This window comes from Panthera leo, chromosome B3 (genome assembly GCF_018350215.1).
Source record: "Panthera leo isolate Ple1 chromosome B3, P.leo_Ple1_pat1.1, whole genome shotgun sequence".
In the NCBI taxonomy this organism is placed as follows: domain Eukaryota; kingdom Metazoa; phylum Chordata; class Mammalia; order Carnivora; family Felidae; genus Panthera; species Panthera leo.
The window spans coordinates 4722042-4737813 of record NC_056684.1 but is presented as its reverse complement, the minus strand read 5'-3'; the positions used below and the strand labels follow the sequence as shown (position 1 = coordinate 4737813).

At 44.9% G+C, this 15772-nt stretch overlaps 1 protein-coding gene across 4 annotated transcripts in view; it reads right to left on the bottom strand.

The window, feature by feature from the left end:
* SEC11A (SEC11 homolog A, signal peptidase complex subunit) overlaps nucleotides 1-11040 on the bottom strand; it is a 40995-nt gene extending 29955 nt beyond the window's left edge. For all 4 annotated transcript variants that reach the window (XM_042940917.1, XM_042940916.1, XM_042940919.1 and 1 more), the window contains exon 1: nucleotides 10879-11040. In XM_042940917.1, coding sequence (XP_042796851.1) covers nucleotides 10879-10929 — 51 coding nt within the window. In that variant the 5' untranslated portion in view covers nucleotides 10930-11040. The remainder of the gene's footprint in view (nucleotides 1-10878) is intronic.
* Nucleotides 11041-15772: the final 4732 nt, after the last annotated feature.

Below are 15772 nucleotides of genomic sequence, written 5' to 3'. Positions count from 1 at the left end.
GTCCCAACATCCGCCATGGGGCCTCTAGAGTTCACCCCCCCAACATCTCTAACATCCAGCCTGTTGGCTTTACTCCTGCGGCTACTGCCTGAATTCAGGTCTCGTTTCCTCTCACCAAGACTATGAAAATAATCTGACAGTTCTACCTCTAGATTTGCATCCATGTAACTCATCTGCCTGTATATTACTTTTATAAAGTGAAAGTGAAATTACTGTACTGTCTGCTCCAAATTTTTTCTCACGACTTACCACGTCTGAACTCCTCCGTATACAAGGCCTTCCATGATTTGGGCCCTGCTGACCTCTCCAGTCTTATTTCTTGCTACAAGTGATATTCCAGGCCCATAACCATAAACACAATGCTGTATGTCACAGTCCCTTAACAATGTTACACGTAGCCATAATCAGAACTAAAAGGTACACATCCTTAATGAGTCTGAATGATGAAAATCGGGGGTTGAGTACCCTGTCTTAGCAAGACAATCATCAGTTTCTAGCCAACATTAACTTAAAAGAGGCTCGCATGTTTTCCTGACAATTTCCTGTCTCTGAGGACCCCTGCAGCAAGAGAAATAAGACCACTAGGTATGCTTTTGGTGACAGGGTCTACTTGAGGGCTACATCAATTCTAGAGCTTTCGATTGTAATCTAGCCACAGGGACCTTGATTGGCCTTCCATTCCAGAGTAAACTTGTTTACTACGTTGATGACATCAATATAGTGCTGACTGCACTTGGTAGTTGAACCTTGTGACCTAGACCCCTTGGTAAAATACCAAGGGTGGCTCAGTCGGTTAAGCGTCTGACTTCGGCTCAGATCATGATCTCACGGGTCGTGAATTCAAGTCCTGTGTCGGGCTTTGGGCTGACAGCTCGGAGCCTAGAGCCTGCTTTGGATTCTGTGTCTTCCTCTCTCTCTCGCTCCAAGAATAAACATAAAAAGAAAAATACACAAGTGGCCAGAGTGTGGGAAATAAATCCCACAAAAATCCTCCTCCTGATGAAAACTCTTGGGTGTCCAGCGGTCCCTGCTAAAACATCCCCTCCAAGACGAAGAGGAAGTTGCTGCATCTGGTTCCCGATACCACTAAGAAACTTGAAGCCTAGCGGGCCTCCTGGGATTTTGGAGGCAACATATACCTCATGTGGGTGAGCTAGTCCAATCTCCGTATCTAGTAAACCCATTTTGAGCCGGTCTTGAGCAAGGCTCCACAACAGGTCCAAGCTGCCATGAAAGCTGTTCTAGCAACTGGGCCATCAGACCCAGATGATGACTGAAGTGTCTGTGACAGATGGGGAGCCTCTGGCCATTCTCTAGGGGTCAACGACAGCACACACCTGTGGATCTGGGGGCAAAGCTATGCTATACTTTGGAGAACTGTTCTCTGAAGTAACAGCTTCTGGCGTCTATTGGGTTCTGGCAGAGACCAAACACTTGACCGGGGGGAGGGAGGGGTCACCAAATTACCACGTGACCTGAACTCCCCAGCTTGAACCGCCAGATACACCAAGCCACGAAGCTGTGCGTCAGCTCGCGGAAGTACTCCACCATCAAGCAGAAGCGGGCTACTTAAGACCGGGCTCGGGCAGGTCTGAAGACACAGCTGTACGAGCAAGTGACTCAGATACTCATGGCTTCTACTCAGGTTAAACTGCTTCACTTCTCTCATACCTACTGCCTCACGGGAGCTCCCTTTGACTAAGGACGACGTCGGGCCTGGTTTTTAGACGGTTCTACACGAACCACCTAGCACCAGCTGAAAACAGACGGCTGTGGCACTGCATGCCCATTCAGGGTTGACCACGAGGGACCGTGATTAAGGGAAATCTCCCCATTGGGCAGAACTTTGAGTGACAGAAGTGGTTCCTTTTGCCTGGAGGGAGAGGTGGCCACAGGTGTGGATTTACACTGATTCAAAAGTGAACGGCGGTTTGGCTGGCTGGCTGGCTGGCTGGGGACTGGAAGGGACGTTATCGAAAAGCCGGAGACAAGGCATTTGGGTCAGTGGTATGTTGAGGGAACTCTCCAAGCAGGTATTTAGAATGTGAAGATATGTCTGTGTCCCATATAAATGTTCACCAAAGAATTATATCATCAGAGAAGTCTTTTTTTTTTTTTTTTTTGAGGGAGAGAGAGAGAGAGAGAGAGAGAGAGAGGTAGGCAGAGAGGGGGAGAGAGAATCCCAAGCATGATCCGCAAGTTGGCACAGAGCCCAACACAGCGCTCCCTCTCACCAACTGTGAGATCATGACCTGAGCTGAGATCAAGAGTTGGACGCTTAACCAACGGAGCCATCCAGGTGTCCCAGCAGAGGAGTTACCTTAATAATCAGCTAAGCAGTGCTCGTTTCGGCAGCACATACTAAAATAATCAGTTAAATAAAATTACCTACTCTCTGGATGTCAGTCAGACATCCAGCTACCCTCGTCTTGCCCAACGGGCTGGTGGTCAAAGTGGCTGTCTGTAAGCAGCCAAGCTGATGGTTAGCAATGTGGATTTTCAGTCACCAAAACCAATTTGCTTCTGGCCAATGATGAGTGTCTACTCTGCCAACAGCAAAAAAATCAACAATGATACCATTCCTGATTCTGGTTTACTTCTGTCATGGGACGGACAGCAACTTCTCCTTACTAGACTATATTCTAGATAGGGATGTCTTCCCTCTCCTTGGTATCTCTGGCAAAACCACCATCCGTGAACTTACAGAATGCCTTAGTTCCTCATCATGGTATTCCATACAACATTGTGATGAGGGAACTTATTTCATGGATAATTAAAGTACAGCGGTGGCCATACAGGTCATGGAATTCACCGGTCTTACTAGGTCTCCCATCGTCTGGAAGTGGCTGGCCGGAAATAACAGCGGAACAGTAGGCCAGTTATCAATGTACTGCCTCCGAGCTCCAAATCCATTCTTGGGTTACCTACACAAAGTCTCCTTTTCCAACCGGCTCAGTCATGTTTGGATTTATTAATAAAAGGCACGCGAGGGCCACTGCAAAGTGAGGGAGGAAGGGGCTTCTCTCCTCCGTTCCAGTGAGCGGATCCGTGTGCAGGTCTGGTAGTGTTCGTCACTGGCCATCACAGGCTGGCTCCTGCCCACGTGATCCCTGGCAAATTTCTCAGCCGCCCAGCAGGCCAGTTCTATGGAGCAGCCCCGGCTCACTGCTCTGGCAAATGTCACTGCCATGGCAGACTGCATGCGGCAGACCGTGTGGTTCCTGTGGAGCCACACGCTCTCAAAAGAGGTCTCGAATCTCAGGCTTGGGAGGGCGGTTCTTTCCTCGTTCACTCCCTCATCCTAGAGGGTGTAGCTCTTTTCTGCACGTGACATTTCTGAACTTTGAGTGCTCTTTTACCCGTTTTTAGTAGTTGAATATCTTTTACTAGTTAACAGTTCTTCATGTTAAACGTTTCCCTGTTCAGTCACTGGTATGGTTTCCATCTTCCGAGTGACACAGATGGCCTTTGGAGGCTACTTAGTGCACCAGTTAGTCACCAGCAACACTCTGTGGGGCTGGGACAGTGTCTACTGCCTTCCGGTATGTGGTACACGCTCTGAATCAGCAACCAATATATGAGATTACTTCTTCTACAGGTACTACCCATTCGTCCAGAAGAAAAGGATGAGAATGGGAGTGAGCTCTCACTATTACCCCTAACAATCTGCTAGTGAAATTTCCACTTTCCATTCTCACAACTTTGGATTCTGCTGGCTTAGACATGTTCATTTTCACAGGAGATATCCTTCCATCAGGGGACACGATGATTCCATGAAACCGGAAGTTGAGAGCACTACCTGGCCACTTTGGGCTCCTCATGCCAGTGAACCAAAATGCAAAGAATAGAGGGTTACTTATTGGCAAGGGTGACTGATCCTGACGTTCAGAGGATAGGGTTGTTTCTACATAATGAGGGAAGTGAGTATAATTGGACTATATATAGAATCCTGGACTATACAAAGAAGTTCTCTAAGTTCTCTTATGCTCTGGGATAAAAGTTAGTGAAAACCACGACAGTCCAATTCAGGCAGGACTACTCTTGGCATTAACCCTTTAGTAATGAAGTTTGGGTCACTCCACCAGGCAAGAAACTATGACCAACTTGGGTTCTGGCTGAGAGCAGAAGGACTATGGAATGGCTAATGGAAGAAAGAATACAGCTACAACCACATGAACAATTACAAAAACAAAGGATAGCTACATAGTAGACACAAGCATAATTTTGTTTTATTTGAAAAATTAAATACAAGGGCGCCTGGATGGCTCAGTGGGTTAAGTGTCCAACTTCGGCTCAGGTCATGATCTCACAGCTCATGAGGCAGAGCCCCACAGCAGACTCTCTGCTGTCAGTGCAGAGCCCCCTTTGGATCCTCTGTCTCGCTTTCTCTTTCTACCCCTCCCACCTCCCCCCCGCCCTAAAATCAATAAACATTAAAAAAAGTTAAATACGATTAGAAGATGTGTGTATAGTTGCCGAGTTGACTACAGTAATTTTGCACTTTGCCAACCTGGATAAGCTACAACTAACTAGGCATCCCCAAATCCCCTCTCTCTAGGGTTCTGGGTTAAAGTTGGCCAAAAACAGAAATGTGCCCAAGATCTAGAAGGTCAAAACGAAGGACCTGCTATTATGCTGGAGGTCGCTGTGGTTAGAGGCGGCGAGAAATCAAGGGCCTGGCTCAATGCAGTCTGTCCTTGCTCTCTTCTGTTCCATGTCTAGCTCTTCTGGCTGACCAACAGAGCCTAGCTGGAGAAGCAACAGCTTTCCACACACTGCATCTACTCTCCTTTGGTGTGGTCCCAATCCATCAACCAGATGTGGACTCCAGCCGCGGATGCCATGGAAAGCTTGGATTTGTCCACCCATAACAGTGCTGGCTAGTGACATCTCGCTGATTCACCATGTCTCAGTTTTAATTTTTTTTTTAGTATTTATTTTTGAGAGAGAGAGAGAGACAGAGACAGAGCACAAGCAGGGGAGGGGCAGAGAGGGAGACACAGAATCCGAAGCAGGCTCCAGGCTCTGAGCTGTCGGCCCAGAGCCCGACATGGGGCTCAAACCCATGAACAAGATTACAACCTGAGCCGAAGTCGGATGCTTAACCGACTAAATCACCCAGGTGCCCCTGATGTTAGTATTTCTACACTGAAACTTGGCAACTAACTACTGAATGTGGACACCTTGTCAGTAACATTTTCCTCATCCTAAACAAGACTATATGAGTTTTCAAAAATCTGGATAGACCTGTCCTCTGCTATATGTACCTCCTATTTGCTGCACACTTACTGATATTAGGTCGAAGACTAAGAAAAATCTCCTTGGCTTCTGTGTGCCTCACTGGGGGACCAATTCATTTAAACAAAAATCATCACAGGTATCTAGGGTTCAATCAGATATCATTACCACAGCCATTAGGAGCTGAGTGATCCTAAGAGAGAAGAAGAAAGAAAAAGACTGAAGGATTCTGCCAAGTCCTAAGATCTTTAGATTTAGGCAAGAAGACATACAGATAATTAAAACCCAAAGAAATGCAAAACTCAAACCGAGTAATGTAAGAGGCCTAAGGAGGAGCTAATAAGCAAATTCTGTGGAAGTTGGACCAATCCCATCAGGGCTCAAATATGGATCTAGTCACATCCTGGCCGATACCCTCTGGTCATTAAGAATTCTTGGCAAACAGGGACAATCTCAAATTTTACATGTGAAAGTAGCATGAAAACTACTTGGCATGACATACTTCTTTTCTTAGTGGGTAAACGACTTTTTTTTTTTTTTAATTTTTTTTTTAAATGTTTATTTATTTTTGAGAGAGAGACAGAATGTGAGTGGGTTAGGGGCAGAGAGAGAGGGAGACACAGAAGCAGAAGCAGGCTCCAGGCTCTGGGCTGTCAGCACAGAGCCTGACACGGGGCTCGAACTCACGAGCTGTGAGATCATGACCTGAGCCGAAGTCGGACGCTCAACCGACTGAGCCACCCAGGCGCCCCGTGGGTAAACAACTTCTGACCCCAGTAAAATTTATAATTAAGAACAAAAATTCTTAAAGAAAATTATGTATAGTGTTAATATTTTTATGTTAAAAACTCTGTGCATATTTGGTATTTTAAGTATTTATAAAATTTAAAAGAACTTGGCCCATTAAAGTAATAGGTCAGGTTTGTAGTTTCAATTTGTAATATATAATCAATTGTTGTAGATTTATGATTTTAAGCAGAAAGTTTACTATTTACACAGTGTTGAAACAGTTCAGAGAACTTAAGTAGTCCCAGACATATACAAATGATATAAGTATGCAGTGATGTTTGCTGAATGATGTTCTTAAAAAGGAAAATTTTAAAGTTTACTTACTTATTTTGGGAGAGAGCGTGTGCGCAGAAGCATAAGAGAGTAAGGGGCAGAGAGAGAGGGAGAGAGAGAGTCCCAAGAAGGCTCCACACTGACAGCGCAGAGCCCGATGTGGGGCTTGAACCCACAACCCATGAGATAAGGGCCTGAGCTGAAACCAAGAGTCGAATGCTCAACCAACTGAGCCATTCAGGCACGCTTTACAAAAGAAATTTTTAAATTTATAATATTTTTCAGGTGTTTGTTTGTAAATTAGCCCAAATATTCAAAGGGCCTTAAAAATGTCTGTTAAAATTTCCTAGACTTTTTTTTTTAATTTCCTAGCCTTTAAATAAGATTTGTACACTCATTCTAGAAGCTTAAGAACTCAGTTTTAAAGTTTTAGCTTTTACAAGCTGAAAATTATTTTTTAAACTAAAAGATAATTTTAAAGAGGCCTTTCTGGACATAAAGGCCATCCCAATGGGCATCAAAAAACGAACCTATATCCAGGGTCACCTGGCTGGCTCAGTTGATACAGCATTCGAACTTATCTGAGCCCCACAATGGGTGTGATTAAAGATAAAATCATTTAAGAAACAAAAAAAAAAAAACCTGGGGGCACCTGGGTGGCTCAGTCAGTTAAGTGGCAGACTTCAGCTCAGGTCATGATCTCACAGTCTGTGGGTTCAAACCTCACATCGGGCTCTCTGCTGTCATCCTGGAGCTCCCTTCAGATCCTGTCTCCCCTTCTCTCTGCCCCTCCCCCACTCACCCACACTCTCAAAACTAAATAAAAATTTAAAAACTAAAAACTAAAATAAAAAACCTAACCTATACCAGCAGTGTGCTGGAGCCAATTTGCTAACTTTTCAGGAGTTTTGCAAGCTGGGTGTCAAGCACAGTGTTATTGAAAATCAGTACAATTAAATTACATTTTAAAAAAACAACCACAAAGAAATAATCTAAATTCATCAGTTCCCGACTATTTTACTACATTTTATCATTATCTATGTCCTTTTTTAAAATGTTTGTTTGTTTGTTTATTTATTTATTTATTTATTTAGAGAAAGAGCTAGAGAGCAAGCAGGGGTGGGCGGAGAGAGAGGGAAAGAGAGATTCCCCAGCAGACTTCATGTTATCAGCACAGAGCCTGACGAACCCATGAACTGTGAGATCATGACCTGAGCTGAAACCGAGAGCATGAAGCTCAACCTACTTACTGAACCACCCAGGCATCCCTTCGTTATCTATGTTTGTTCTTCCCCTCGTTATCTGTGTTCTTGAGATTATGTTTTTCTATTTTATCTGTAAAGTGGAAATAACAGGTGCCTGCTACCACAGCTCTTCTTAATTCCACATTGAGAGATGTCATGTTGGTAGCATGAAATCAGCCATGTTGGGTGTATTTACACCGCAGAAACAGTCAAACTCTATTGATCAGGTCTTCATGGATGAAGAAAAGCTGCAGGAAAACAGCGATCCGATACTTCAGGAAAGGAGCCATACTCCAAAGGGAAGAAGACAAATAAAATAGTATATAACTGCTAACACTGAATGTTCTGGGCCAGTCCACAAAGACTCGGAAAGAATACAAGATGAGTTTTAAGGCAGCAGAGTACATAAGGTTTGAATGGAACAATGTTCAGAGACAATGATGAGACAGGTAGAAAAAGTAAACTGAAGCGGGGAGAAACGGCGACTGTAACACGACTGTGGCTTACTGCAAATGCCATTCTAAGGGTCTAGGCCACTACCTACAAGGCAATGAGGAGCTGAAGGTCTGAGGGCAGGAGAGAGGCCTTTAATCTGGCAACAATGTATAGGAGTCAGGGAAGGTAAACACTTTACTTCTGGCAACTGTGAGGCTGACCAAAAAAACTGCATTACATATAACAAACAAAAGTCTTGAGTAAGGTGTTAAAAAATCAAAACTCAAAAGAATATAAACTACAAGTCCAAAATTAAAAATAAAAAAAAAAAAAATACAATGCAAGTCCATCTATACTAACAAAAAGCAAATCAGTAGTTGCCAGCTGCTAACAGACGAAACAGAAAGGGGCACAAGGGATCTTGCGGGTGATAGAAATGTTCAGTTATCTTGACTGTGATGGGCGTAGTTAACCGGAAGTTTATCAAACGGTACACTTTAAATGGATGAAATTTGGGGTGCCTGGGTGGCTCAGTTGGCTAAGCGTCCGACTTCGGCTCAGGTCATGATCTCACGGTTCGTGGGTTCAATCCCTGCATCAGGCTCTGTGCGGACAGCTCGGAGCCTGGAGCCTGCTTCTCATTCTGTGTCTCCCTCTCTCTCTGCCCCTCCCGTGCTCATGCTATCTCTCTCTGTCTCTCAAAAATAAATAAATGTGGGGCGCCTGGGTGGCTCAGTCGGTTGGGCGTCCGACTTCAGCTCAGGTCACGATCTCACGGTCCGTGAGTTCGAGCCCCGCGTCGGGCTCTGGGCTGATGGCTTGGAGCCTGGAGCATGCTTCTGATTCTGTGTCTCCCTCTCTCTCTGCCCCTCCCCCGTTCGTGCTCTGTCTCTCTCTGCCTCAAAAATAAATAAACGTTAAAAAAAAAATTTTTAAATAAATGTAAAAAAAAAAATTAAATGGATGAAATTTATTGCACTAAGTATTCCTCTATGAACCTGATAAGAAAAAAGAACAATGACAACTCAAACAAATTAACCAGACATTTGATGATATTTAAGGATAAGTGGAAAAGTTATGCAAATGACAGCAATTTTAGAAGAGAAGAACCAAACTTCGAGTTACCCTTTTCGTCCGATTAGCTCTCAGTGTCTAGAGTCACTGTCAATTTTTGTCCCCAGATATCACGTACGGATAAAGCCTCATTTCATTACTTGCCCTCACCCCACTGCCATGCTATTCAGTCCTTGCCACGTCCCCCCAACAACCTCTGGGAGTTTGCTCATTTTCTTCATCTGCAGTATGGGAGTGACGTTACCTACCTCTCAGGTAAATAAACACATCACACACAGCAAGGGTGCAAAATAGTTATTATTTGCCTTAGTCATTTTCTACACACTTACGTTCCTCAAAGCCATTGTCTGTCTCACTGACCTTTGCGTCTGATTCCTGGCATAAGTCAAAACAAAAACAAAAACAAAACAAAACGAAAACCAGTAGGCCCAAACTAAGTATTTCTCCGGAGAAATGTCTATGGCACCTAGAAATCCAGATATGAAGAAGACAGCACTGTACAAGTGAGACACTGAAGTGTTACCATAAAGACCAGCACTTCGTGCAACTTGAAAAGAATGATCAATTATGACTGAGGGAATTAGGAAACGTGTTTAAGAGGTGACACTGAGCTAGGAAAAGTCTGAAGCAGACTAAGCGAAGGGTACATATCCACTTCCTTAGACGGTAACTATGAATACTGTAGAATACAAGTCCAAAAGAGCATCTTTAACAGTGACACGTTAGGGGCGCCTGGGTGGTTCAGTCCGTTAAGGGACCAACTCTTGATTTCGGCTGGGGTCAGGATCTCCCCCCGTCTGTGGGTTCGAGCCCCACATTCCGCTCTGCGCTGACGGCCCGGAGCCTGCTTGGGATTCTCTCTCTCCCTCTCTCTCTCTGCCCCACCCCCACTCCGCTCTCTTTCAAAATAAATAAATAAATAAACATTTTTTAAAAGTTAAAAAAAAAAATAGTGACACGTTAAATTCTTAAGAGCGAAACACCGTTAAAAAAAAAAAAAGGTCCAAGGCAAGCAAAACTAGGCTCTACAAACACACTTCGTGCAGAAGACAAAAAGGAGCGACCTCTCCTAATGACTAAATAATTACAACAGTGTTGCCAGGACCATCTGGCAAAAGGTCTAGAAGTTCAAGACGGAGTAAGGTTTAAGGGACAAAACATCACCAGATCTCAATTTCAAGATCCCTGTGCCACTACTACTGGGCAGCAAATCCGAGGATTCTGAGAGCTGCCACCTTACTGCTAAGAGGACTCCAGGGCAAGTAGTACTGCTGCTCCAACTCTGAGCTCAGAGGCGCTCCAGGGACAGGCCCTGCAGCCCGCTGGGGTCCGGCTGCAGCAGGAGGGTTGCCTCGGCCTGAGAGCAGCCAAACGGCTCTTGGGGGGCCTACAGCCGCCCTCCCGAGCATTCCAGAAGCCAGAAGCAGCACTGAACTGCTAAACCCAGTCGCCGGAAGTGACCGGGAGTCGCTGCGATCGCAGAAAACACGAGTCTGCCGCCTTCCCGAGTCTAAAATAGCAGGCAACCCCAACTCCCACTTAGCGCCCTGCGGTTTCCACCCGCTCTCCTGCCTCGATAGCAGGAATGGAACGTGAAGCCCCCGGCTTCCCGCTTCGCCCCGAGCAGGCCCAGACGCAGCCAGGGGCTAAAAATAGGGGGCGGACAAAGCGACCTCTGGCCACACGCTCCACCAAGAGAAGGAATGATCCAGGCGTCAGCCCTCCTCAGGCCTTCTCACTGGGGGCCAGAGGTCCGCCCGGCCCCGCAGTGGCAGCGTCAGAGAGAAGAGGGGAGCCCCAGGAAAGAGTGGGAGGCCATCCTCACCTGCCGCTTGTTCATTCGCCGCACATCGTCCAAAAAATCTAGAGACAGCATGGCGAGGCCGTCGAGCGGGGGAAACGGGCAGCGGAGAGGGCGCGATGTGACCGGCGGGCGGAATGGCTGGCGCACCGGCCGGGCTCGCACTGGACAGGACCCCGCGGCGTCCGCACTTCCGCTTCCGGGGCGGGAACCGGCGCTCCCTCCCCGCGCCCGGCGCGTCGCTGCGGAGAGCAGACAAAGGGACTCTCGTCTCTCCTAATGTAGCCTCCCGGCCTGGTGTGGCGGTAACAGGGCGCTCCCACGCCCGACCTCGCCTGCACAGAACCTACCGGAGCCCCGTGCCCGCACTTAGCTACCGGCCCCTAGCGGAGGCGGCGACCCGGGGGAGCCGAGAGGCCTCCCGGCGACCTCCGGAGGGCGGGCTCTCGTGCACGCCTGGCCAATCGGGAGCCGGGCTCCGGCGTCCGGGGGCAGCGGCGGCCCTTGAGTGGCCGGCGGCTGCAGCCGGGCCCCGAGTCTGGGTGTGGCACTGGACTTGTGGCCAGGCTTTGCCTTCTCGGGGGCGGGGGGTGCGAGGTTGGTCTCCCGCGCTACGGGAGGTGGCGGCCGAGGTGGTTTCGTTAAGTGTTTTACGGGTAAGGGCGGAGGTTATGAGAGCCCTTCAAAGCACGGCCTCAAGCTCTCCGGAGTTCAAAAGACTCTTGGTGCAGGAGACAACAACCAAAGCGTGCTACAGTGTGATGAGACCACCAGGGGTGCGGGGTGTCAGGAAGCCCCTTGCTCCCCGTCTCCCCGCCCCTAACGTGACCCCGTTAACAGGATCTGCTGGCTCCTTGAACTCTGCCTCCGGCTTTTGTTACCATGGGCACCTGAATGTGACCCTCTTCTCGCTGACCCTGACTCTGTACAAAGTTTGCCTTGACTTGTCCAAGCTGCTAATATGCACCTAGGACGAGAAGGAGTAGAGCTGGCCTCTTAACTATTATTTCTATCTTTTCCAAAAGATTGGTGATCTCACATTAGGGGAACCTGAGTGCAGGATCTACTTTGCACTATCTTTGCAATTGTATGCATCGAAGATGATCTCACGATAAAAAGTTAAATATTTTGGAGGATGGCTATAATGAAAAAGATAATAGCAAGTTTAGGGGAGAATGGAAGCCTCGTAGGCTGCTAGTGGGAAGGTGAAATGGGACAGCCATTTTGGAAGATAGACTGGTAGTTCCTCAAAAGGAGGAACTATAGAATTATTACATTAACCATACTCACCAGCAGGTCCACGCCTGGGTATATATCCAAGAGAATTGAAAACACATGTCCACACAAAAACTTGTACGCGAATGCTCGTGACAGCATTATTCATAAAAACCAAAAAGTGCAAATAACCCAAATATGCGTTAACCAATGAAAGGATAAGCAAAATGTGGTCTAGCCGTAAAATGGAGTATTATTTGTCAGTAAAGAGAAATACAGCAACACAGATGAACCTTGATAATGTCAGGCTTTGTGAAAAAAGTCACAAAAGACCGTGAACTGTATGATTCCATTTATACAAAATGTCCGAATAGGCAAAAATAGAGAGAGAGAATGAAATGGTTGCTGAGGGTTGGGAGAAACGGGGAGTGATTGCTACTGGTTAGGGGGTTTCTTTTGAAGGGTGTTGAAAATACTGGTGATAATTGTACTACTTTGTGAATACACTAAAAACCACTGAATTGTACACTTTAATTGGGGTACTGTATGGTGTCTGAGTTATACTACAATAAAGCTGTTATGAGAAAGAAAAAGAAAGAAAAAGCATCGATGATTTGTTCATTGTTAAATTCCCAGTAGCGAACGTACAACCTGGCACGTATTAGATACCCAGTAAATATTTGTTGAATTTCAAATGTATGGATATGTACATGTGTCATCTCCAACTGCTGCCCTTAGGTACCCATACTTATTGAGTTGAAAATGAATTCCCGATTTTTCCAAAATAGGAAGGCCTGTGGAAGAAAATACACATAAACCCCATGAGGGCAGGGACTGCATAATAGTGCCAAACTCATAGCAAATACTTATTAAGTATTTGTCAATAAATGTTGACTATGGGTTCTAACCTAAATCCTGGCTAATACAGTGTTTGGCCTACGCTTGTGAATGTTGAATTCAAGTCGAAAGATGAGGCTCTATAACCATTTTAATGGGTATGAGCCTCACTTAATCTTTGTGTTGTGAGGAAAAGAGCCCTAAGAGAGGCACAAAGCCCTGTGGGGCTTCAGATGTAGCAAGAGTCAATTTCGTTGGGGAGGTTAAAAGGGGCCTCAGAAGGGAGAGGACATTTGGGTCAAGTTGGCAGGTGAAGGATATACCCAGTGGAGGGAATTGAGGCAATAAAGGTGTAGGGGCAGGAAACTGAAAAATACATTTGAATAATCCAGTTTGGTTTTTCCAACTTTGCCCATACCTTAAGGAACTGGGTTAGCTGGCTCTGTAGGTGCTCTCTTACCACAGAGGAAATTTGAGCAAGCCTAAGACGTCATTTGTTAGATATACACAATTTGTACTTGGGCCACGTTCAGGTACTACTCTACCTCTGAAACCTTGTATGCCCATAACTCACACTCTGATGGTGACTTCTTTTTCATTTCTCTGTATGTTTGACCTATATGAATAATACACGAGTACATTCTCATCATAAAAGATCAGAACAAGACAGGCAATCCAGCCATCCCACTTCTGGGTACATACCGAAAAGAACTAAAAGGGTCTTGAAGAGGTATTTGCACGCCTGTGTTCAGAGGAGCACTATTCACAACACCCAAAAGGTGGAAGCAACCTATGTGTCCATGAATGAATGACTGAATGAACAAAATGTGGAATAAACATGCAATGGAATATCATTCAGGCCTAAAAAGAAATGAATTTCTGATAAAGGCTACAACATGAATGAACCTTGAAGACATTATGTTAAGTGAAATAAACCAGATACAAATGGACAAATATTGAAATGATACCACTTATATGAGGGAGCAAGAATAGTCAAATTCATAGAGACAGAAAGTGGAAAAATGGTCACCAGGGGTTGGGGGAAGAAGGAAATTGGAAGTTGCTATTTAACGGGTAAAGAGTTTCAACTTTTTCAGATGATAGAGTTCTAGAGATTGGTTGCACAACAATGTGAATATACTTAACACTGTTGAACTCTATACTTAAAGGTAGTTTAGTAAATTTTGTGTTATGTGTATTTGACCACAATTTGAAATTAATAAGAGGCATACATGGGGCACCTGGGTGGCTCAGCTGGTTATAAGTGCGACTCCTGATTTTGGCTCAGGTCATGATTTCATGGATCGTGGGTTCAAGCCCCGTGGCAGGCTCTGTGCTACAGTGCAGGGCCTGCTGAGCATTCTTCCTCTCTCTCTCTCTCTCTCAAAAATAAATAATAAACATTAAAAAAAAGATACGCATATAGAGTAGAACATGAAGGTTCCCTTTGCTCTCCTAGCCCCTCCCCTCCCTAGGCTGATCACTGATAACAATTTTTCCTTCCAGTGCTTTCTTCCTATGTGCTTAAAATTTACACTCACTTTTTTACATAAATGGGATCACACTGTACATTTCCTTTCAATTTTTCGCCTCTTCATCCATTTACATTTTTTGTATTTCAGTGAGTCCTCTGGTCACGTGACTCTGCAATATATATTTTTTTTCTTCCCCATCTATCAGCCTTCTTCCAATATGTGGTCTCTGGACCCAGGGACCCATTAAGTTGTCTACAGGCTATTTTATTGGGATGAGAAGCTTTATTCACACCTATTTCACAAACTTTAGATGTCATGTTAAGTACGACTTTCTCAGAAATCCTGTTATACTCTCAATAATCATTTTGCTCTTAAGGTTTAGGTTGCGTTAGCTCTACAGTTTGTCTCAGCTAATGTGCAATTAGTAGGGTGTGGACATGTTGTTTCACAATATGTGTTATTGTTTATGTGTTCAATTTGAAATGTATTGTGTTATGTTGTCTTTTAAATTCGCAAAAGTAGATCAGTAATGCAATTCAGGAATTCAATTAGTTAGCTGAAAGTTAATTAAATCAGTATGCTGAATACTTTTAAACTCAGGGGGGTGGAAAAGAACGTTGTAAGTGAAACATTAACCAGGAATCCAGTGCAAATAAATACACAGGGTGACTCTGTCTATGCTGGGATTGGGTAATCCACAAGCATGATGAATTATGATGAGCAGCTGAATGGGAAAATTGCTAATAAGAAATATGATAAACCTCTAAGACATATGTTTTATTAAACTGGCAATCTATTTTGCCCTGGTTCCCAGTATATTATGCTATAAACCTTGGTCAAATAGTGGCACAAAGCCAATGAAGTCATAGTGCCATTAAAAATTTTTTTTAAAAATATTTACTTACTTATTTTTAAAAAATTTTTTCTTAATGTTTATTTATTTTTGAGATACAGAGAGACAGAGACAGAGCATGAGCAGGACAGGGGCAGAGAGAGAGGGAGACAAAGAATCCGAAGCAGGCTCCAGGTTCTGAGCTGTCAGCACAGAGCCCGAGGCGGGACTCGAACCCACAAGCTATGAGATCATGACCTGAGCTGAAGTCGGCCGCTCAACCAACTGAGCCACCCAGGTGCCTTGTAGTGCCATTGTTAAGAAAACCTCAGTGGCCAATCTGATAAAACAAATTTTTCTGGAAGAAGAGCTCACAGAATAGTGCTTCCTAATGACATTGATAACATTTACCCCTAAACATAAGGAGAAGTGGTCAAAACCATAAAGGCATCCTTTAAGGTTGTATTTTTTAAAGCCAAAACAGTCACATTCTGGCTAAGAAGTTTTACAGTCAGTCATAATGTTAATAATGATAAATTTGCTTGGTAAGAAAGCTAAA